This window comes from Varanus komodoensis, unplaced genomic scaffold, assembly GCF_004798865.1.
Source record: "Varanus komodoensis strain SLA01 unplaced genomic scaffold, ASM479886v1 scaffold8, whole genome shotgun sequence".
Lineage (NCBI taxonomy): Eukaryota > Metazoa > Chordata > Lepidosauria > Squamata > Varanidae > Varanus > Varanus komodoensis.
This window is the reverse complement of record NW_025336481.1, coordinates 30,244,437-30,266,894: the sequence shown is the minus strand read 5'-3', so window position 1 is coordinate 30,266,894 and position 22,458 is coordinate 30,244,437. Positions and strand designations below refer to the sequence as shown.

Genomic DNA, 22,458 nt, shown 5'->3' with positions numbered 1-22,458 from the left:
AGGAAGGGGAGAGGAGAGATGGAAATTGATGATTTTTACAGGCCTGATGGAATGATCCTGTCTCTCATCTGCCTAGTTCAGCTTGCTCAAATGGCTGCTGGAGATGACAGCTGAGGGAAGAGGAACAGATATGTAGACGACCATGTCCTAAATTTGTGTGTATTAAATGTGAGTTGCATCATGACTGTAGTTGAAACTGGTTTCAATAGTGTACTTAAGTGATTTTATTTCTAGCAATGATGAAAGTATTTCTATGTAAGTCAAGTTTATTTATATTATATGAATGCTGGTAATAAATACTGACAGCTCCATCATCATTGCTAGTTTCTACACAGTGGCTTTCTTTAGCCTCATGGTTCACTTTTTTTGTTAACCATGTTATATCTGACAGACTATCAAGTGGTCTCTTCTTTATCATGGTGCCCGTTCTCACCACTGAGTTCTCCCACTGTTTGCACATAACTCATCAAACACTATACCTGAAATTTAATCCCAAGGTGCACTACCCCCTGCCTATGTGATCTGTCTTTTCCTTATTGGTCCACATGTAGAAGCTAGATGACTAGAATGGGTCCTGCAGTTGCCATGATCCTGAGTTCAGACAACACCACAGACCAACAGTGCTAACACGCCCCCACCATGTCTGGTTGTGTTGTCTGAACCCAGCTAGTTACTCACCCTATGAACTTGGCTGTAGCCACTGGGTTTGTAATGCTTAATTATATGCACTCCATGTTGAGAGTTACTTTTCCTTCCTTTTTACATACTATAACATTGGGACATTTAAGTCAGAGATGTGCTTGCTCAGCTATGTAAAGTGGGTAGCATATGAATTTATAACTCTTTATTTTCCATATTTCTATAAAATAAAAGATCTTGAGTACCCGAAAGGCTATTTTGAGTTTAACTGCATGAGATGCCTGATAACAGGATGAATGTGGTTATGAAATTGTAGTGTCTTGCAGGAAAGAAATGTAGAATAGCATAACCTCAAGACTGATAGCCAGTAGTCTGTAATAAGCCATGAAAACAGTATTTGGAATCTTATATCAAGAGTTCAAGGCATTTCATACAAACCACAAGAAGTTTGAAAAGGACTAAACTGTTCACCTAAAGGAGAATAGATGTAAAATCATACCATGTGGAGGAAATGACTGTTTACTTTAAATGTCAATTAAATGCTTGCTTAGATGAAGCACAATTCAGCACTCTTTCTACCTACTTCTATTTTCTGTGTCCTAGGCTGAATGTTAAGTGTGCATGACACTGGAATCTAGTTTACTTGCAAATTCGGTAACAGAACCCACAAACACTTCTCTATAATTCATAGACACTAATGTACTTAAGAAACTGGCTTCAGAAGGGATGTGTGAGGAATCTGATTGGGGATGGGAATCCCTGGAATCCAACCCAATTTGTCATGGATATGAGTCTGAGCTCCTGATGACTGCAGCCGGTGTAGGAGCAGCACTCACCAGGAATCGAGCAGCCACTTTGCATGGAGCATCCATCATCCATGTCAGGTTCAGCAGCCTTTTTTTTTTTTTTGAGTGCATGACACTAAAGAAGGTTGCTATCTTTATAAGCATTCACAGGCTCTTTCTCACCCCTGCTCTCTTTCTAAGAACAAACTAAGCATGAGAGGAAGTCTGTGGATGCTCATGCGATGGACTCCATGGAGTTGCATCATAGCACTAGACTTGAGACCCCCCCATCTCTGCCCCACTCCAGTAGAGGTGGAGGCAAATGCAGAGGCAGAAGCAGAAGTATCACAACTTGGTTGTGTATATCACCTGTACTACAGAATGTTTCAATGTTACCATGTTTCTTTCACAACATAATCAGCCACCTTTAGCTCTGGGATCAGTGTACAATATTTAGAAGTATCTTCCATATGTTTGACTAAGACACAGAAGTTCATTTTGCCATTTACTCCAGGCAAATGAACATGTTTTAATTTCTTCCTGCCACTTCCTCATACTTCATCTTTAACTGAAGGCTTAATGACTGTAGCTGGCCTCTATTGGAATAGAAATCAGGCTTCCCCCAACCTGGTGCCATGTAGATGGGTTGGACTAAAAATCCCATCATGCACAGTCAGGGTGGCCATTCTGGCTGGGGATTATGGGAACTGCATTTTAGCACATTGGAGGGGTTCCAGGTTGAGAAAAACGTCTTTAAATTATCCTTTTAATATTTTGTTTTGAAACTTCACATGCATTTTCCAGTGATACCTCTGGACTGGGTAGGATGCACGTAAACCTGTGAGCTACTGAATTTACATATAAATATGCCTTTAGTGACTGATAGGCACAATCACTGCATCCTGGAAGATACCCCTAATTTTCCTTCTCTTGTATGTAATCAAGCAGTGACTGCTGGGCTTTCCTCATTAACCTTTGATGGAAGATTCAAGGGTGGTTATTGCTGTTTTTTAATCTAGGGTTAATGAGACAAGTTTGTCAGTTTACTTAAGCTATTAGGGCTATTTCTGAAGCCTCAGGGATAATCAAGGAAAGTATTGCATTTATTTTGAATGAATAAATTAGCCTGTTGTTGAATAAGTATTTATTCAATTTCTATTGTATCCATTTTTTACAGCTTTTATTTTGGACACTAACTTGAGAGGGCTCTGCACTTAAGGGTGGCCTAAAAATAATTTTAGATAAATAAGCTGAAATGAATTCTTTGTTTCTTAATTGAGTTGGCTACTTATACTGGTTTGTGTCAATCTATTCAGATATAGAAAGCAGGAAATAAATCCTGGATGGAGCATAGAGGAAAAAGACAGTAGCATGCACAAAACCATTAAAAGAACATTACAATTAACCTTAAAGTCTGTGGGTTTCAAATAATTAAAAAATAACCTGCAGAGAGAGCCTTCTCCATATTGGTGCCCCAAATGTCAGACAACATCTCCTTAGAGGTGATTCAGTCCTTCTGGCAGTTGATTACAAAAGTTTTGTTTGCCTGGGCATTTTATTTTCTCTTGTCCAGTTGTCAGATGATTGCATTTTGTGGATATTACCTTTCTGGATGTTAAATATATAACTATAATCATACCTGTTGTACAACACCCTGGTATCCAGAAGCGTGAATGGTGCTTTAAAATTAATTTAATGAATACAAATAAGTAAGGTTTCTATTTCGGGCTGCTTAAGAATTTTGTTCAATTCATTGATTCATCTTGTTTCTATGCCACTCAATAGCTAAAGTTCCCTTACAAAATTTAAAACCACATGTTTACAACTAAACAGCTAAACCCAATCCACGCTACTAGACCTGCTGAAAAACAGTTGGCAATACCTCCCCCCATGTGCTGTTTGGAGCTGGTAAAGGCTTCAGCAGAGCATTTAGCCTGGCACCAAAATTAGGAGAAAGTGGGGATCCTGCCCTTCACTGCAGGTTCAGCCTTGCCTTTGAGAGAAGACTGGGCTTGAGAAGGTGACTCAGGGACTGCAGTGGGGTATAGCAGCTGGTTCCAAGTTCATTCTGTGGCATCTTCAGAAAGAGCTATGAAGAGTCTGCACAGGACCCTGCAGAATGGCTGGCAGCCAGTACCGATGTACTGGGCTAGGGGGTGTCAGTATAGGACGGATTCCTGGGACATCTGAACTTAATTATATTTCTCCCAGCATTGTAGCATTCAAATACTCATTATCATGGGAGTGGTTCAGGGCCCAAACCCCTGAAGCCTCCTAAGTCTGTCCTTGCCCCAGTTGAATTTCTCCCTTAATGAGCAACTGCTTGATGTCAAAAACAAATAAGACATCGAAACAGCCTGGCAACTCAAGCTATTCCAAGAATAAATGAAAACTTAGAATAGTAATTGTCTTGTGTAGTGCCCATTCCTTTCACTTGTTCAGGAGAGCTTCTTAGAGTGGTGGTAGATCTCATTTTCTTTAGAGGTTGTTGGGTTTCTTTAAACTAGGTAGGCCTTTTCACTTGTTTCCTTTTATACTGCATTTTGTTTCCACATTCTCTCACTTTTACCTAATAACAATGTATAATTTAAAATGTCATCACAAATGAGTTGTAAATGAAAGTTAAAAGTACTGGATATTGAAAGGGACAGATGTAATGCTTTCAAGCTTCTTAAGCACCAGTTTGGGGAGTTTTTTCAATACTGATTCCCATGTAAGTGAAAAGCTATTACAGATGAAAAAGTAGCATTCCTACATTTAGAATTAGGAGCACATTTGACTTTCTAGATTGCTAGCAAATCTGTTTTGCACGACAGCCTGTGTTTAATCAATAAGCTCTTTACCCTTCCATTTATTAAGCCAGACTTCAATAATAATTCACAGAGCCCAGTATCAGCTTCAGTGTTCATCACAGGTCTGTATTCTCTCCTTATGACTGCCTGTGCAATGAGTCTTGATATTAGTTGGCTACAAGTAGTCCATCACACGCTGTCTAGCCTCTCTCTCCACCCCCACCACTGGATAGTCCTGTCAAAGCCCCTTTTGTTCAGCAACCATTGTGAGTCAAACAAACTGCTTAACTCTATTCTACATGGAAATAGTCTTTCTTGCTTTCACGTAAGAGCCAAGAGAATCATGCCAGCTTTTCACACAGAAACTAATTGTCAGTATTTGTTGATGTGAAAGTGACTGGCTTTATAGTAAACCACTAATTATAGGGCTGACTTTTGTAGTTGTTCTCCTCCTTTTCAGCCGATCTGGTTGGAAGCTATGGTAATGTGGAGTTTAATAGTGCTGGACTGGGACATAAAAGATCTGGGTTATAGTCCCCACTCAGCCTTGGAGCCACCTGGGCTGTTATTGTGAGGATAAAACAGAGAGGAGGAAGGCCTTGTAAGCTACCTTAGGTCCCTTACAAGAGGAAGAAAGGCAGGGAATAAATGTGATGTAATAAACTGATATACAAATACAGCAGCAAATGGAATGCTGTTCCAAACTGTTAGTCTTCCCTAACCCTGCCAGTCTTTCCCACACATACTGTTGCTTTCTCTTGCAGTGTTGATTGATTTTGCCTTCTCTGACTGTTTCTACATATTAGATTACAGCAGTACTTTCTCCACTATGAGTAGTACGGCTGTGTTGGCCCATCCTACATTAGGACAACCCGGAAGTCCAGCTGGCCATCTCATTCCTCCCATTCTGCCTCCCTGCTGATTCTTGTGTGCTTTATGCTGGTGCTTGCTCATCAAGGAAATAGACTGACATTTAACTTGCCTTGAGTTTTGGATTGCTTTGCCTGGTTTGGTCCCAGGCTGCCGTGCCTGTGTTCTGAAGTGGCACATGCCAGGAACAGTTTTACCAGGAGATAAGCTGTTCAGCACATATATTTTTCCATCTCATATCTCAAGGCCAGTCATTCACTTCCCTCATCATTGCCCTCATCTCCAAGAAAATCATGTTACAGTCCTTTGGCTGTATTTCATGCTCTACCTCAGTGCTTTGGATGTTATTAGCACTGCTAGCAAATGGTCATCTTCTCCATGCCCCTGTGCACTTAGTGACAGTTGGGCTCACTGGGCCATGTGTGAATGAAGAATCAGATGTATCTGAAATGCAGTGTCATGTCATTCCAATTAGTTCTTGCTCCAGGAAAGGTCTTGCCATCGCAAAACAGCATGAACGCTATATAAAATTCTAAACAATTACTTTGGCAGCTACTGAAAGAGTAAATCATGGCACATGTTCCCTGTTAATTCTCCTGAGAGTCTTGAAGCCAGCATGAGAAAGTTGTGGTCCTCCATATGCCTTGTTCTACAACTCCCATGATCCTGCTCCATTTGCTATGATGGCCGGGCTGACAGGTGTTGTAGGCTAAAACATCTGTAAGGCCACAAATTGTGCTGCTCTGTAAAGAATGGCCCATTTGAGCATGTGCGATGTCCTCAATTAATGTTGAAAGTGGATTTTAGGTAGGAATCAATGGCATTTTGTGTTTTAAAAAAGCTTGCATGTTGTCTTATATTTGAGGCAAAATGTATCTTCCTCCACAAGATGGGGCAGTTGACAATGCATTGCATTACAACATAGTCTGTACTCTGAAAACTCATGATGTCAACATTACATTTAACCCTTTCTTTGCTTAATTTGTTTTCTATCCATGTTCTATCTGCATTACATTAACTCATCATTTGGTGGTAAGTTTCTGCTTTTTATGCATATTCAAAAAATTCTTTAATTCAATTTCTCTGTTTCTTCTCATACAGTCTGACAGCCAGATATGCAACTCAGTCTAATCACAGTGGAATTGCAACCAGTCAAAAAAAGCCTTCTAGGTCAGTTAACATCTCTAATTTATTGCTTGCTAGTGATGCTTAATGGAGTCACGGCCTGCTGGCATTTATATTCTTTAAACCAATGTAGACATTAAGCTCTATCATCATATCTTAAATGCAAGCTCTGCAGGATTTTCAGTTGGCCAGGGGAGAAGCCCTGCCTCTGACTGCAAAAATAATAGCTCTGTATAATAGTGTAGGCATATCTTTGTGTTGCAGCTTAGGATGTTGCTTGTAAAATAACTGACTGAACAAAAGGTAGTTTAAGGCCAAGGTTCTAGAGTGGGTTTAGTGCTCTAAGCCTTCTTGTGCAACATTCAGGCTAGAGAAAGATGCAATATAAAAAGCCTGGCAGGATTTTCTTCAGTAGTGTTGCACCTAAAGGTGCAATCATATTTGTGCATGCTGAGTACTGCACGCTAAACTGCTGGCAGCCAAGCATATAGGCAAATCCAACTTTCAGTGCTATCTGTCTTTACAGGTATAGTCCTTTTCTCTTAGCCGTTTCCTGCTCCTTCTCCATCTGGAGAAAGCTAGCAAAAAACTCCAAAAACCATCATGCATTTGGGTGCCTGAACTAGGTAGGCATTTGCCTTAAAAGGGTAACACAGAACCTCTTTCACTATGAGGGCCAAATTTCATTTTGGAGAAGCTTTCAGGACCCCATTCTGCTGGTGGGTGGGGCCAAACTTACACACATACAGAAACTTATATCTTCGAAATGCTAGTAAATAAGCCTTAGCAGAAGCATTTCAACTTTTTACAATGGGAAGAGGAAGGCTGGAAGTGGTCCCTAGGCCTCAGATTCTGCAGGTTCACCATATTTAACTTTTCAACACTCACAGAAGCCTAGCAGACACTGAATAAACAAAGGAGTGGTGTAGTAAATGAAGCCTCATGTGCTTGTCTGTTATTGCAGTTTTCACATCACCCTTTATAGCATTTCAAGCTATTTCTATTACATCTCTCTTTGCCAATAACTTTCAAGTAGAAAGAAACTCCATTCTGGCCAGGTGGACTTTTCCTCCAACTCGCAAAATCATCACCTTTTCAGTTAATTGGCCCAGTTCAAAAGAGAAAATACTGAATCATGTGCTACTGCAGGAAAATTAGTAGAAGAAGCAGGTTGCTTTCCTGGAACAGCCTTCTGGTTGGCCTAGTAATGGAGAAGAACACTGGTTTTCAAACCCACTATTATTAGCAGTCTGCTCATTTTGGAAGGTGCAAAAACGCAGCAGCAAAGCACATGCTTTCCATATGAACAGGTCCCAGGCTCCATCCTCAGTGCCTCCAGGTGAGACAGAGAAAAGCTTCTGTTCAAATTGCTGAGCTGCTGCCAGGAAGCAGATATTGGCAGCTTCCCATGTTTCTGTGAAAACAGTTTGCAAATCACTGGAGTACAGCAACGAGTACTGTTCCAGTCTGAAATCTGTTTAATAAAGTTTTGTACAAAATCAGTGATGAAATAGCACAATGGATAATCTTGTAGCTGTAGGCAGCCCACATGTTGATTGCCTATCTTGTCTCTGTCATGGCTGTGGCTTTCTTTCATGAACCCACTAAAATGTGTGCCTTTTTTTTCCTAGAAGAGAACTCATAGCTTTTCCTGTTATGTTCAGTCTTTGTCGATTACGCATAGTCCTTCAGAAAGTGGTCATACTGTTTGCTGTCCTGTTCATTACTGACAATGAACTAACAGTTGTGTAATTCAGCCAGTTGTATAATACAATTGTGAGCTGCTGGTGATAGCCTGGAATGAGCTATGCCAGAGTGCAGTTGTTGTGCACCTGTGGTCATAGGTTTTCAATCCCATTTATACAAACTTTTCTGTCTCATCCACAATTCATCCTGTCTGGGAGCTAACAGTTGTTGTTTGTCTAACTTTATAAATTTATAGTCTGCAAAGTTTTGACCAGAAGTATGTCCTTGTGAATTACCTGTTGCTTTACACTTTGCATTTCCTTGTTGCTTAAATTGATTGTGGGGGGAATGTCTGCAAGTGGAATAAGTGGTTACAAGTGGAAAGTAAGTGATACAATAGTTATTACTTAAGCTGCTAGAATTTTTGTATATATTATGTATGTATGTGTGTGTTGGATGGACTGCAGAAGCGATTTTCTGTTGAAAGCACTTTCAATTCTGCAAGTGCCCTTGTAGTCCTTTTAATAGAAAGAACTGGGGTTTTTTTTAATGATTTTAGTGCATTCATAACTGAATAAGTAGCCATAGACCTGTAGTTTTCATCGATCAAGATAAGATTTAGCACTCATAAAAGCTTAGCCAAGGTGCTTTGTTGCCGACACAAAGAAAGGGACCACTAACTTGAAAGAACTGAAAACTAATTGCCGGGTGATCAGACCTTAATGTTGCAATTCTCCAGCTGCCTACTTCACAGTAGATGGAATTGCAGCCTAAATCTGAAATACCATTGTCCAAAACTTCTGTGTAAGAAAGAGAGAATTGATTTTAGATGTTTTGTTGTGCCAATAAAGTTAGCAAAGCATTGTTTATGAAAAAAGAACCCCTACATACCTAAACTTAATTTTTGCTGTTTTGTCTTTGTATTTTTTTCCTTTCCTTTCCTTTCCTTTCCTTCCTGTGTCAGGCTAGCAACGCTTTCCACATTCTGATCTATGTCCATAATCTGTTGGTAAAAATCTGTTGAGGTTCCAGCTTCTGTGCATTGTATCGGGCAAGTAGTATCTCTAGGTAGCATTTAAGGCAGCCTAATAGCATTACGTAAACCAGACAGTATAGTGTAGTTTTGTATGTACTGCAAGCAATAGCATCTTTACTATTTTTAAATTTGCTACCAAGGATGTTTCAGATGGTGGCAGCAAATACCAAGAAGTACAATATGTAGCTAGAGCTGTAGCTTTCAGGGCAAACCATGAATTCAACCAAGTGTTTTAATGTGAAGTACTTGAATGTGAATTATATAAATAACTGAATACCTTATCCAGTATATTTTGTAAATGTCCAAGATTTGGGAACAATAGAAGAACTAAACCTCAGAGCTGAGTAGAGTGCATATTTAAGGCACAGTATCCAGAGTAAGGCATATGTCTAGGTTATTTTACTTTGATATATTTATTAGAAATGCATGGAAGTGAAGTATTTGAATAGAAGATTGTGCATGGATGAATCTTTTTTTTGTTATGGTTGTTGATACTTTTTGGCAGTATGAATGGACAATGCAAAGAATCCCTATATGTTTGTCTGTGATCCTATATAGCATCTTTCCCCATTTTTGTTCCTATTAAAACAAGACCTCTTGTTGGTAATGTCAAGTCTAACGCAGCATGAATATACTGTTGTTTATTGTCATTGCCTTTCCCTGAAATCATTGACGATCATTGTGGATTTATACTGAAAAAAATACTCTGTTTCCTATGAGTTTACAGTGTGCAACCAATTTATTTATGACTGTACTGTTCTAGGCTTCCCGGACCCTCAAGGGTGCCAGCTGCAGGCAGCAGTACCAAAGTTCAGGGAGCCTCAAACTTAAATCGAAGAAGTCAGAGCTTTAATAGCATTGACAAAAACAAGCCTCCACAATATGCAAATGGAAATGAAAAAGGTAAGTGTTCAATCCATGCTGCTTTAACAAGTACACGAGAACAGAAATGTTCTACTGTGACTTGGGGAAAATATGAAAGATTAATGGACTGAGTCTGAGACAAAAGCACAATACCATAATTAGATTGCCATATTTGCTGCAGACAATGGCTAAAGTTTTTCATCACAGTCGAATTGTATCTCAAACCTAACCACCTGTTCTTTTGATAGATTTCAGCCTTGTCCAATGAAAAACATGCAAACACTATGAAAGCTTAGTATTGAATGTGACTGATTTTGAATGTATTAGCTGAATCCTGAAGCATCCTGAAGTAAGAATGGATGTGTGCCTATAGCAGCCCGAGTCCTCTCAAACGTTTCCTTCACTGCCAAATTGATACTGAGCTAGACTGAGCAAAGGCACCCCAACCACTTCTTTATGTGTGGTGGAGAGTGAGAGCCTTACCTTTTTCATGTATGTTGTATGGTCTTTGTTTGAGTAGGTCCTGTTTGAACACTGTGCTCAAGCCTGAGTTGCTAGAAGCACTGGAAGGAGATTAAGCATGCCAGATGGTAAAAGGTCTTCCTGCTCTGTCTCCTAATCACACATAGGTGACTGATTAATGCAGCAGCATCTGATCCAGATTTCTAGAATACATATAAGTACAATGGCAAATCAAGTGTTTTTCATTCTCTAAAAAGCTTCTAAGTTGGCACAGAACCAAAAGAGTCAGCCAATCCCATTCCAACCAGGCACCGGAACTTCTCAAAATAAGGTGTGGCAGGTTTGGCAACTGCCCTCAGAGTTTGTGCAGTCCCTGATCTAGTCAACATTTTAATTTCCCACAATTCCCCTCATACTGCATCATCCCCAGGCATTATGGGAAGTTAAAATGGCAGTTAGATCCAGCTGCCCAGTACTGTTTGTAGTGCTGATTCCCCCCACCCAAATAAAAATGTGTGTATTGGGGTGGTGTCTCAGTAGTGTGTCCTGTCAGATGCTGTCCCCATTCCACTGCTCAAGGATGCCAGGGGTTCACACCATGTGTGCACCTACAGAAATCTTGATCTGTTGCTTAGCTAATCAAGAGTTCAAGACAGAGTTCAACCTTTGAGCTGAAGCTGTTTAAGCTTAGGCTTCCCTCATACAGATAAACCCCTGCATTTGAAAATAAGAAGAAGATAGTCTGAGCTATCTTCTTCTGATGGTCTGGTGAGTGTTTGGCTTCTCTGTTTCACTCTGAAACAGAGTGTTTCATCTCTGTTTAGAAAGCTGTGTGTTGCTTTGCATGACCTTTGGATGGCATAGGATTAGGACTCTGCAATGTGGTCTAAAAGGAAGGATAAGGTGTGAGTGCAGCAAATAAATATATGTATTGCCCAGATCACAAGCAGTAAACACAAGCAAAGAATTTGTGACCATGTGTCTTCTTTTTGCTTGCAACTTATACATGGACACACATACTTTAAAAATGAAATCTCATCATAACTTGTGATAAATTGTGTTCACTTTATTAAATAATTGCTGTCTGTTTCAGATTGTCTTATAGATGAAAAGTTAATGAAACATTTCTTATTTTTCTTACTAAAGGGATGAAAAATATAAAAGAACGTTTTAGAAATATGTATCAGATTTACCACAAGGTGGGAGTAGATGTCACTAAATGAGCGCTCATACCATCCTTAACTCTGTCCCTCTCCCTCTCCCTCTCCCTCTCCCTCTCCCACACACACACACAGAGAGAGAAAAACAAAAGCTCATATTTAACTGGGAAATAAGATTTGGATTCCAGAAAGTTAATTCGTTTGGAAGTTAAGCATTTCTGCATCAAGCAAGCTCTATCTACGGAAATCTTTCCCAGGAGCTCTTTGTTTATTCAGGTTAAATCTGTAACATACCTTTGTTTGGAACTAGATAAGATTTGTGAACAAAGTCATAATTAGGAAAGTCTAGTGCTTTCTTTTTCAGACAATCTAATAACAAATTTGTCAGCACATTTGTTAAATTTACATGAGTATGGCTGTCAAGCAATCTTAATTCTTCAGACGCATCGCATTTGGTTAATCAGTGAGATTTAAAAATAAATACACCAAAGCACAAACTGATAGTTCCTGGATGTAGATATAACAGAGGAACAACAAAGTTCTGATGCAGTGTTGAGAGCCTACTTGCCAGACGATATTTATTATTTATTATTTTAAATCACTGTTTTGAATGGTTTTATTGGAAATTGTTTGATTTTGTTATTTTATTTCTGTTTTATTCTCTTGCTCTTATACTATTTGATTATTTACATTGTACTGTTTTATTAATGTTTTATTGTTGTGTATGTGAGCTGCCCTGAGAGCCTTTGGCTAAGAGTCACAGCGTATAAGTGCAGCAAATAAATAATAAATAGGCTTAAAGGAATAATTTGCATGGCTATACCTAATTTGGCTATACATATACTTTACCTTGCATGGCTATACATAATCTGATTGTTTCTTCATACCATGGGCCATAGAAAATCTTTAGAATATTTATGTTCTCACTATACCTGTTTAAGTTCCATGTGCATAATGTATGTTATATGTGCTGAATACCTGCGTAGCTTATCTCTGTATTAACAGTTGCTATTACATTGGAGTATATCTTTTAGGAAAAAAATCCTAGTCCGCACTGTGTCTCACGTCACATCACCACTTGTTTAAGCCATAGTGACATGTTTCGGTTTTGTGAACTGGCCCATATGAAAATGAAGAACTGTTGCCATCACTGGAACATGATGATTAAACCGGGGCTCTGGAGAATGTTGGCTTATCCTTTATGGATAGAGTGCTGCTGAATGCAGCTTGATCACTTCCACGGGATGGTTCATGCAAGCATGAATGCTAAACATGCCACAGATAGAGGTCTATGATTTGTTTAGATCTCCCGACTGCGGGAGAAGCATTTAGGAGTGATGGGATAACATGCATCAGCATGCTTCCTTGTCCTAGTAAGCCAGTAGGAAAGATTCCCTGGAACCCTGCTTTATTGCTGGACAAGGCCATCTTGTAATGTAAAGTTGTACAATTTCTACATCAAGCACACAGAAAGAATCATACAAGCCCCTTCAGAAACAATTCTTCTTACATCATTTGGCCAAGGCTGCTCTCCTATTGATATGAAGAGTTCCATTTTGACCATTGGCTGCATACATGGTTGAAAATATTTTTCTTGCATTTATTTTACACATTATTGGGAGTGCTATAGCACTGAATAACACAGCTCTTTGCTAGAAATTCCTTTCAGACACTAAAAACATGTGATCTAAATAATCACATTATGCATAGTGGTTAAGCAAACAAAACAAGTGGTTTTGTAGAACTAATCACTCTTAACACCTCGTTTTTCTAATTTGACATAATGTGTTAATGGGTAAATAACATGTTCAGAAAATATGGACTTAATTTGGAGAGTCTCATTACCATTGCACATGTTTTTCATATAGCTTCCTTTACGTTTCAAAAATATGCTATGTGTGTTTATGTTTAAATGCTATTATAAAATTTGCAGCCCTGCATCTCAAACATAATGGTCGGAATAGATGTTGGGTTGGAACTGAGCTAAAAAAGACAAATTATTTTCCTTTAGGTCCTGAAATTACACACATAGACATGGCCTTTTCTTGTCATTTTATCTTCCATGCTTAATTGTTGTTCTTTGAATCTTAGCCATGATTGAATTGATATAGTGGTACTTTCTGAAATGCAGGCACTCATTGTCCACATAGCCCCCATCCCAAAACAGAGTGACCAAAATACAGGCTGCAAAGTCGATCCATAACAATAAAACAGTGTTTCACCTCTGCAGAAGCAGATCTCTTGTAAACCTACGTTAAGACCAAATCACCACAAAATGCTCAGCATTATAACAGGAAAGAGTATATTGTTGCTGGAATAGTAATTCATCCTCTCTTTTTCTTATTGCTCTAAGGACTGCAGGTAGTTTCAAATGGATCAAGGAAGGCAGATGTGCCAGCAATGAGTGCCTGTGAGGCCAGACTCCATGAGATGTTCTTGTAATGTGTCATCAAGTTATCTCTGGCTAATAATGACCTATGTATGAGTGCCTTCCAAAATGCTCTGCCCTGGACAGTTCTACACAGATCTTGTAAAGGCTATGTTGTGGCTTCCTTTATGGAAGATCCATCTCATATTTGGTCTGCTTCTGCCTACTTTACCTGGCATTATTGTCTTCTCCAGTGCTTCCCACCTTCTCATGATGTGCCTGAAGCATAGCAGCCTCTGTTTCATCATTTTTTGCTTCCAAGGAAAGTTCTGGCTTGATTTGATTTGAGAAAGTTCTTCTCCAGCACCATAAATTTCAAATATAGCGATTTCTTCCTGTCCCCTTTCACACCCATACATACATGTCAGAGTAGTGGTAGTAGGGAAGAATCAAGATCAGGTCTGCAGGCAGGGGAAGGAATTTTTCACTCTTTGTCTCCATGAAGTAATCCTGTAGCTTCCCTCCCACTCCAGATAGAAACTTCAGAGGGAGATTTCCATCAGGACTGTACTTTGAAGTAAAGAAATAAAGAAGTTTTTTTAAAAAAAAAACTTGTCACTGATGCAATTTATAGTAGGAAATGGTACACAAAGAAGGCCAAATAAATGTTAAGTTTGGCCTTCAGCCAGGTTGTTAGCCAGATAGTCCTGTATGGTCTATTCTGTCACACAAGAGCTCTGGGCCACTCAGAGCCACTCAGAAATTTCCATAAAAAGGAAATGCATCACCAAAAATGAGAATGAAAGATGACACCAGTTTGCACAAAATGTGTATATGCTAGTTTATATGTATAATAGCAGATTTACAAATCGTGCTGCTAATTTAAAGAACTGACCTGTAAAAGAGGACACATGGTACCCTACCCAGTTGTCTGGTTCCCAGTCTACTACCTACAGTGCTGGGATTTAAACTGAAGGCAGTCATATTCCTTTGTAATGCAAAATTGAACTTGAAAAAAGAACAGTGTGAACCATTAAAAACTTACATTTGTGATTAAAAACTTACATGTGTGGAATATATAATTCCCCATATTCAGACCCCATATGTGAGCACACAGGCAAGACCACTGTGAATCTACTCCTAGTTTTTATTGTTCAAATAGTCTGCTCAGATATTGCCACTACCCTGCACTGGTTTGATTGCTTAACATATGGTACATGTACATGGAAATTGGGAAGTTTGTCTTCAAAGATTGTGCAGGAAGGAAATCTAATGGGGTGCTGGGAAGCAGCAAGGGCAGTCAGTCCTTTTCCACTGCATTCTTTTCATCCAAACTTACTACTCTCAAATTTGTGTTGCTCCTTTCTAACATTTGTAGCTGTTACAGATGATCAGGTTAGAGGGAGCTAAGAGACTGAACTTGGGATGTGGCCCCTTCTATTTTCACCTTGGTAGCCAGTCAGCCAGAAAAGCTAGCTTTGATGGGCTGCAATGAAGACATCTTCTGCACAGTCTAGTAGTTCAAATCACCAATCACCAAAAGCCTGGCTTCCTGTGCTTGCCCGCCAAAGCAGAATTTCTTAACTGCTGTTTCCTTAAATCTCAGCTCTCGCGTTCCACTCCCCACACATTTCATTTCTGCATCATTTCAGGAAAAGCCACCTACAGTTACACACACATTTTTCTGGTATTGTTAAGTGCTTCACCCTTGAAGGTTTCTGTTATGAACAGAAAGAAGCATGAAACTAAGAGTTAAAATTGTTTTATCCTTTGAAACCTGAGTCCTATGGAGATTCCAGTCTTTGTTCAGTTCAGTGCAATAACACTTCTTATTTTATTTATAGAGGCACCATTTTTCCATCTACATCCGTCCTTTTTTCATTAGTGAGATTCAATTCCACCAGCATACGTGTGGGGTAAACTGTTGTAAAATGAACGGTCCAAAACAAAACCACCTTGTAGGAATGGACTTTGCTGTTGCTACAGCTACCACAATTCCTACTGATACTTTATCACTGCTCATTTCCTTTAACCATCAAAAATTGTTTTACGCTCGTCAGCCTACAAGATTTTCTGCAAAATTTACATTTGTGGCTCTTGAAGTTTTTACAAAGGAAGTGCTCCACCTCTGGCCTTTCAATATTTTCCTAGATTGCCAATGGAAATCTTGCTTCTGTAACAGCAGTGTTGTAGAGCAGCAGACCTGAGGGTAATTGCACCTGCTGAATATCATAGCGGCCAATTGTAAAATGGTATTAATAACCTTAACTTCACCCGGCCAGACTGACTGGATCTGGCAGTCTTATATATTCAAGCTGCCATACCTCTGCTTTGATAGATGTATCCATGCTGGTGGAGATGCCTGGTCCCAACATAGCAATGGCTGTAGGAATCTTATATGAGGGGAATCTCTATCCTGCTGCACTGTCTGTCTTTTGCAATTATATCAGACACGCAGGATTATGCAGCCCTAGATGAACAAAGGGACCTCTTGAAAGACACATTTAGGATATTGTTTCCATACTTGTTGGATCCCTACCATAACTCCTCTCCATTTGCTTCTTTATGGATAAAATTGTGATAGTCTCTTGCTCTGTGGAAGTTAAGATCCCATGGCACAACCCAAGTTTTTGTTCTAGGACAACATTCTGGGATGGTTTGCAACACCCTTTACCTGTAGTTATAAAGGTTTTCTCTCAGTGCAGTTCATAGGATAAGGTGCTAAATTTATACATTTAAGTTTTAAGGAAATAATTAAAACCTCTAGCAAGTCCATGTCCCTCTTCCTTTTATCATAGTATCATAGAATAGTAGAGTTGGAAGGGGCCAAGAAGGCCATTGAGTCCAATCCCCCCACTCAGTGCAGGACTCCAAGTTAAATATGACTGTCTGGCAAATTTCCATTTCCTTTTGCAGTGTGAAGTATATTTTAATGTTTAGGCAACTCCTTCAACCAACCATCATTATAGTATATTGCTTGTGAAGAAGTGGGCTGCAGCAATAAAATGGTATATCTATGTTGCAATTTTTCAGAAGCTTGTACAAAGGAAGTTCTGAAGAAATGATGGGGTAGGCTTAAGTATATAAGTTAGGTCAATGAGGGCAGCCTTTGAGAGAGCTCAGCTGTAATTATGCTTCTGAATGTGCACTTAATTGAGATGACATTGTATTAGAGAAGGTTAGAAAGCTCAGCAAATTTAACTTCTCTTTCTTTTTTGAAATAGAATCACCCAAAGGTCCTCACCCATCTGCAGGCATGAATGGAAATGCACAGCATCCCACCAGCACTGGGCAGCAGCCGGTCTCTGCCATCCCTTCTCCAAGTGCCAGCAAGCCTTGGCGCAGCAAATCCATGAATGTCAAACATAGTGCCACCTCTACCATGCTGTCTGTCAAACAGCCTAGTCCTGCAACTTCCCCCACGCCATCTTCAGATAGGTCTAAGCCACCCCTTTCTGAAGGACCCAAAACACCTTCATCTGGGCAGAAATCCATGCTAGAGAAATTCAAGCTGGTTAATGCAAGGACTGTTTTGCGGGCTCCCTTGTCATCAAGTTCAGGTCCCAGTGACACTGGGAGGGATGAGGAGACCTTCTTGGATTGTGGAGAAATGGATGGCTTTAGTGGAGGGCTCAACAGTGGTGGTTCCACCACCACCAGCAGCCCTAAAATCTCACCGAAACTTACCCCTCCAAAAGCTGGAAGCAAAAATCTCAGCAATAAAAAGTCTTTGCTACAGCCAAAGGACAAAGATGAAAAGAGCAGGGACAAAAATAAAGTTTGCACTGAGAAGCCAGGAAAGGAAGAAAAGGACCCGGCCGCAGAGACACCTGCAAAAAAGACCTCAAAAATCGCAAGCCTGATCCCCAAGGGGAGCAAGGCTACATCAGCCAAGAAGGAAAGTTTAATACCTTCATCAAGTGGGATTCCAAAACCTGGATCAAAAGTCCCTACATCAAAGCAAAGTACTTCACCGGCATCTTCCGGAAATAAAGAGCCTGAAAAACTGAGGAGTACAAAAGGAAACCAGCCACCCTCCACAGCAAAATCCCCAAATCCCAGCATTCCATCTGGCCTCCCATCTTCTGAAGGAAAGGAATCTAGCACAGCTGTTACCCCTAGTTCATCTGCTGCTCTTTCAAATGCTGCAAGTAGTGGGCAAGCAACAGGAAACAGTATTGTCCAACTTCCTCAGCAACAGCAATACAGCCATCCTAATACAGCTACAGTAGCACCCTTTATTTATAGGTAAGATGCGTTTACAATTTCCTAGAACTGTTACTAAACATTGAAGACTATTTCTTAAAGATTTGCTTCATTTATTATGTTCTAGCATGGCTTAAACTTTCAAAAATGTATTTTATTTATTTTATTTATTTATTTAGAAAACTTGTATCTGTTTTAAGTAATGGTGAAATATAAACTGATCATAGGAGATGTCATCTTGGGAAAGGTTCATCATGGCAATGGATGACAGAAAGAGTGAAATCGACTCCAATAATAGTGCAGATCAGAAGACCAGTCCTTTTGCTTTTTTTAAAGGATGATATTAAGAATGTAATCAAATTCTACAGACCTGGATGACCAAAAGGACCTCAAGAATATCACATTTAAAATCGTGTTTCAGTTCTTGTTCCATTGTAAGCATAATTCCTTTCAGCTGAGTAAGAGCCCTGATATGACACACATATATGAATCTGTATTATGGGTTAAAGATGTAAGTTCAGTAACCAAATATAGATAAAATTTTGGAGCATAATAGTGCCTTTTTGTCAGCTAACTGTGACATTTTAGAGCCTTTTATGTCAGCTAGATGCTTATGTTAGAAGGAATTCTTCAGGACTGGTAAGGGCCACTGTTGTTTTGATTTAAGCATCTTCATGGTGAGAAGATTCCATCCACTTTATCACTTTGCTCTTCTCCTCCTGCTTTTTTGGTACAAGATTTGCTTTTGCTGCCATGAGCAAGAGTAACAATAATTCCCTTTATATGGTGATAATATTGTGGTCATGAACTGAACCGAGCAGTTTGGACTTCACTACAAAACTTTTGAGAAATGCCGTTCCATAAGGTAATAAAGGCCTATATTTCTGCTCTCAGACTATCTGTCTATTTTCAAGATGATCTGAGTGCTATAGAAATTATTTGTTCACTGATCCCATACCCATGTTGAGCTCTCATGTGTCAGGGTGGGTTGTAGCATTAAATACAGTGAATCATGAACCTATTAAGGCAAGTCTTAAATTGCAATTTTAATAGAGTTCTTGAAATGTCAGCTGTTTAATATTTTATCCTTGTCTTTGGAGTAAATTAAAGTTTAAAAACAATAAAGGAGTACAATGAAAAATGCATTATTGAGATAGTCTGGCAGGTTTTGTTAGCCAACTGGTACTAGAGATAAAAATTGGTTGAAGATTAGAAAGAGGTAGAAAAAATGCTGATGGAATGTTCATCATTATGCAGAACCAAACTGTAAGGTGGATGTGATAAACTATTTAAATGAATTTCCAGGAAAAGGTTTTTAAGAATGGATGTCAACATTTGAAATAGCAGATCTCATTATTAAATACACTCTTTTCTAGGTTATTCAGTATAAAATAAATTTGTGGCATACATTAAAATATTTTTGAACTGCTGGCTGAACATTGTATAACATAGTCTAATAATACTGAGTGGCATAGCTTTCAATATTGTGTATTAAGCTGGAATGCATATATTCCAGCAGAAGCATAAAACATAAGGAAAGTGTTGGAAACTTATGGAGTATTCCAACCACCTTCCAAACAAGCTAGGAATAAAAATCTGTCTAAATTCATTAGACAACAATAAAATAAATGGCACACAGTGATTTTTGTGTTTGATTTTGTTTTTAATTTGATGAATGCGCATTTCGGAATAATCAGTATTTTCCAGCTTCACGTCAGGGACTGGAATATAATTTCAACTTTTAAGATCAACTGGGGAAAAGGATTGTCCATTCTAAATAGTCCTTTGTTTTTACTTATTCAACTACTTGCCTTTAGCCAGCTGGTCAGTACTGTCATGTGATGTACCCTTCCAGTGATTACAGTTCTGGGATCCCAGGAATTGGCTGGATTGATAGGAAAACCATCAATCCTTTGGTTCAGTCATTGCCTTCTATCTTCCATAAGAAGAGTAGGAAATGAACAAATCAGCTCAAATGGTTTCCAGTGGAGTTGGTAGAGGATAGTAACTGGGAACCAGTGTGGTATAGTGGTTAGAGTGCTGAACTGGGGCTCAGGAGATCAAGGTTGTAGTCCCCACTCAGCTGTGAATTTCACTGGACAACTTTGGGCCAGTCACTGGTTCTCAGTCCAACTTATCGCACAGGAAAAAAGCAGGATTTAAATCTAGTATAATGCTATGTATTTATTTATGCATTATATTTTTACACCACCCACCAGCTTAAAGGTTCCCTGGCAAAAATGTAATAATAAATATACATCAGTCATCATAAAATAACCATAAAAACAATAATACAATGTTACAGCCACCACAGCTCAATCAATCTTAGAGGTACAGTAAAAATATAGTAAAAATGAGACTACAAATCTAACTAGTAAAATATTGGGAGAGTAAAAAGGTTTTCACCTGGCACCAGAAGGAACAAAGAGTGGCACCAGTTGCACTTCTTTGGAGAGCTGATTCCATAGATGGGGTCCCACAACTTAGAAGTAGTCACTCTCCTTGCTTGTTTAGAGGGGACTCTTTGAAAAGGGCCTCTACAGATGGTCTCAGGATTCAGGCAGGCACTTAGGGAAGGAAGCATTCTTTCAGATAACTGGTCCCAAACCACTTAGGGCTTTAAATGTTAGCATTAACGCTTTGCATTGGGCCTGGACTTCAATTGGTAACCAGAGTGACTGATGGAAGATTGGCTTGATATTTTTGTTTCAGCCAGTTCCTTTTAGCAGTCTCGCTGCTCTATTTTGAGCCAATTGAAGTCTCTGGACCATTTTCAAAGGCAACCCCATGTAGAGCACATTACAATAGCCCAAATGAGAAGTTACCAGAGTGTGGATCACTGTTGCTTGGTTCAGGAATGCTTGAGAAACTTGGACTGAACTGTGCAAACTGACCTGATATGTTGCTCCTGAAGTAAAGTGCAAGTCATAATGTAATTATTCCTTACTTGGATTTTGTACTTTGCTAAATTTAGCAACATAGTTCTTGCATTTAAACATGCATTTAAAATAATTCATCTATCATAACATACATTTAAAATTCAGCTTTGAGAGAATACATCAAGAAATTTATACTATGTGGCATTCTTTAAAAATACATATTGAAATTTGATTTTTATGTATGCAAATTAACAGTGCAGCATAATCTGGAAACAAAGCAGCTTGTAATGGGCTAAGGAATGAACACATGAAAATATCACACAGGCCAGAATGTTCCAATCTTTCTCTAATGCTATCTCTTTCATTATGCCCTTGTTGTAATGCATTAAAAAAACAAACTTGCAGACAGACATATATGAGCATTCTTCTGTGTCAGATTTTTTCAGTCCATGGTGTTCTTCAAGAAAAACGTAAAGGTAAATGTTTTAACAGATATGATATGAAGTGTAAATTGCAAGTTTGAAGTCCTATTTCAAGCTTTTAAAGACACCAACTCCCAGTTATCATAACATTTATTAAAGATGAAGAACTGTCTTAGTCAGCAAGAATTTAACTTGTAAATGCTGTGCTGAATGCAGCTATGCAGTAGTTCATTGATCGGTCACAGGTTTTGAAATCATTGGTAATGGTTTACACTTTACAGAGACGTGAAAATAACAGGGATTTATCTGTGTGTGTGTGTGCGAACAGAGAAATATTTTTTTATTTTGTGGACCTGTTTTTAACCTGCAGTTTCAACAGGGCGCTCAGTATGGCATAGTCCTTATTTGGTCTTCTTTTGGTTCGGTTTGTCCAGAAGACAATTTACCAATAGTTCCCTAGTACAGTGTATTTCCCCTTCATGGATCACTGCCTTGCCATGGTGAAGGGGCTTGTGTAGTACAATGAAGCTATGAGCTATGCCATGCAGGGTCACCCAAGATGAACAGGTCATAGCAGAGAGTGCTGACAAAACGTGATCCACTGAAGAAGGAAGTGGCAACCCACTCCAGTACCCTTGCCATGAAAACCCCATGTAAAATTCTAAAGGGTAAAATGATATGGCACCGGAAGATGAGCCCCTCAGGTTGGAAGGTGTCCAATATGCTACTGGGGAAGAGCAGAGGGCTAGTACTAGTAGCACCAGAAAGAATGAAGCGACTGGGTCAGAGCCAAAAGGACACTCAGTTGTGGAAGTATCTGGTGGTGAAAGGAAAGTCTGATGCTGCAAAGATGGAACCTAGAATGTAAGATCCATGAATCAAGGCAACTGGACGTGGTCAAACAAAAGCTGACAAGACTGAACGTCAACATCTTAGGAATCAGTGAACTAAAATGGACAGGAATGGGTGAATTTAATTCAGATGACCAGCAAGTATACTACTGTGGGCAAGAATCCCTCAGAAGAAATGGAGTAGCCTTCATAGTCAATAAAAGAGTAGGAAAAGCAGTACTGGGATACAATCTCCAAAATGACAGAATGATCTCAGTTCAAATCCAAGGCAAACCATTCAACATCACAGTAGTCCAAGTCTATGCACCAGTGG

General features: G+C 39.3%; 1 protein-coding gene across 1 annotated transcript in view; it reads left to right on the top strand.

Moving 5' to 3' along the window:
• The window catches only part of NAV3 (neuron navigator 3), a 263,434-nt gene that overhangs the window by 97,665 nt on the left and 143,311 nt on the right, over nucleotides 1–22,458 (top strand). The window contains exons 6-8 of the mRNA XM_044455417.1: nucleotides 6,188–6,256; nucleotides 9,697–9,836; nucleotides 17,012–18,035. Of these exons, the coding sequence (XP_044311352.1) occupies nucleotides 6,188–6,256; nucleotides 9,697–9,836; nucleotides 17,012–18,035 (1,233 nt within the window). The remainder of the gene's footprint in view (nucleotides 1–6,187; nucleotides 6,257–9,696; nucleotides 9,837–17,011; nucleotides 18,036–22,458) is intronic.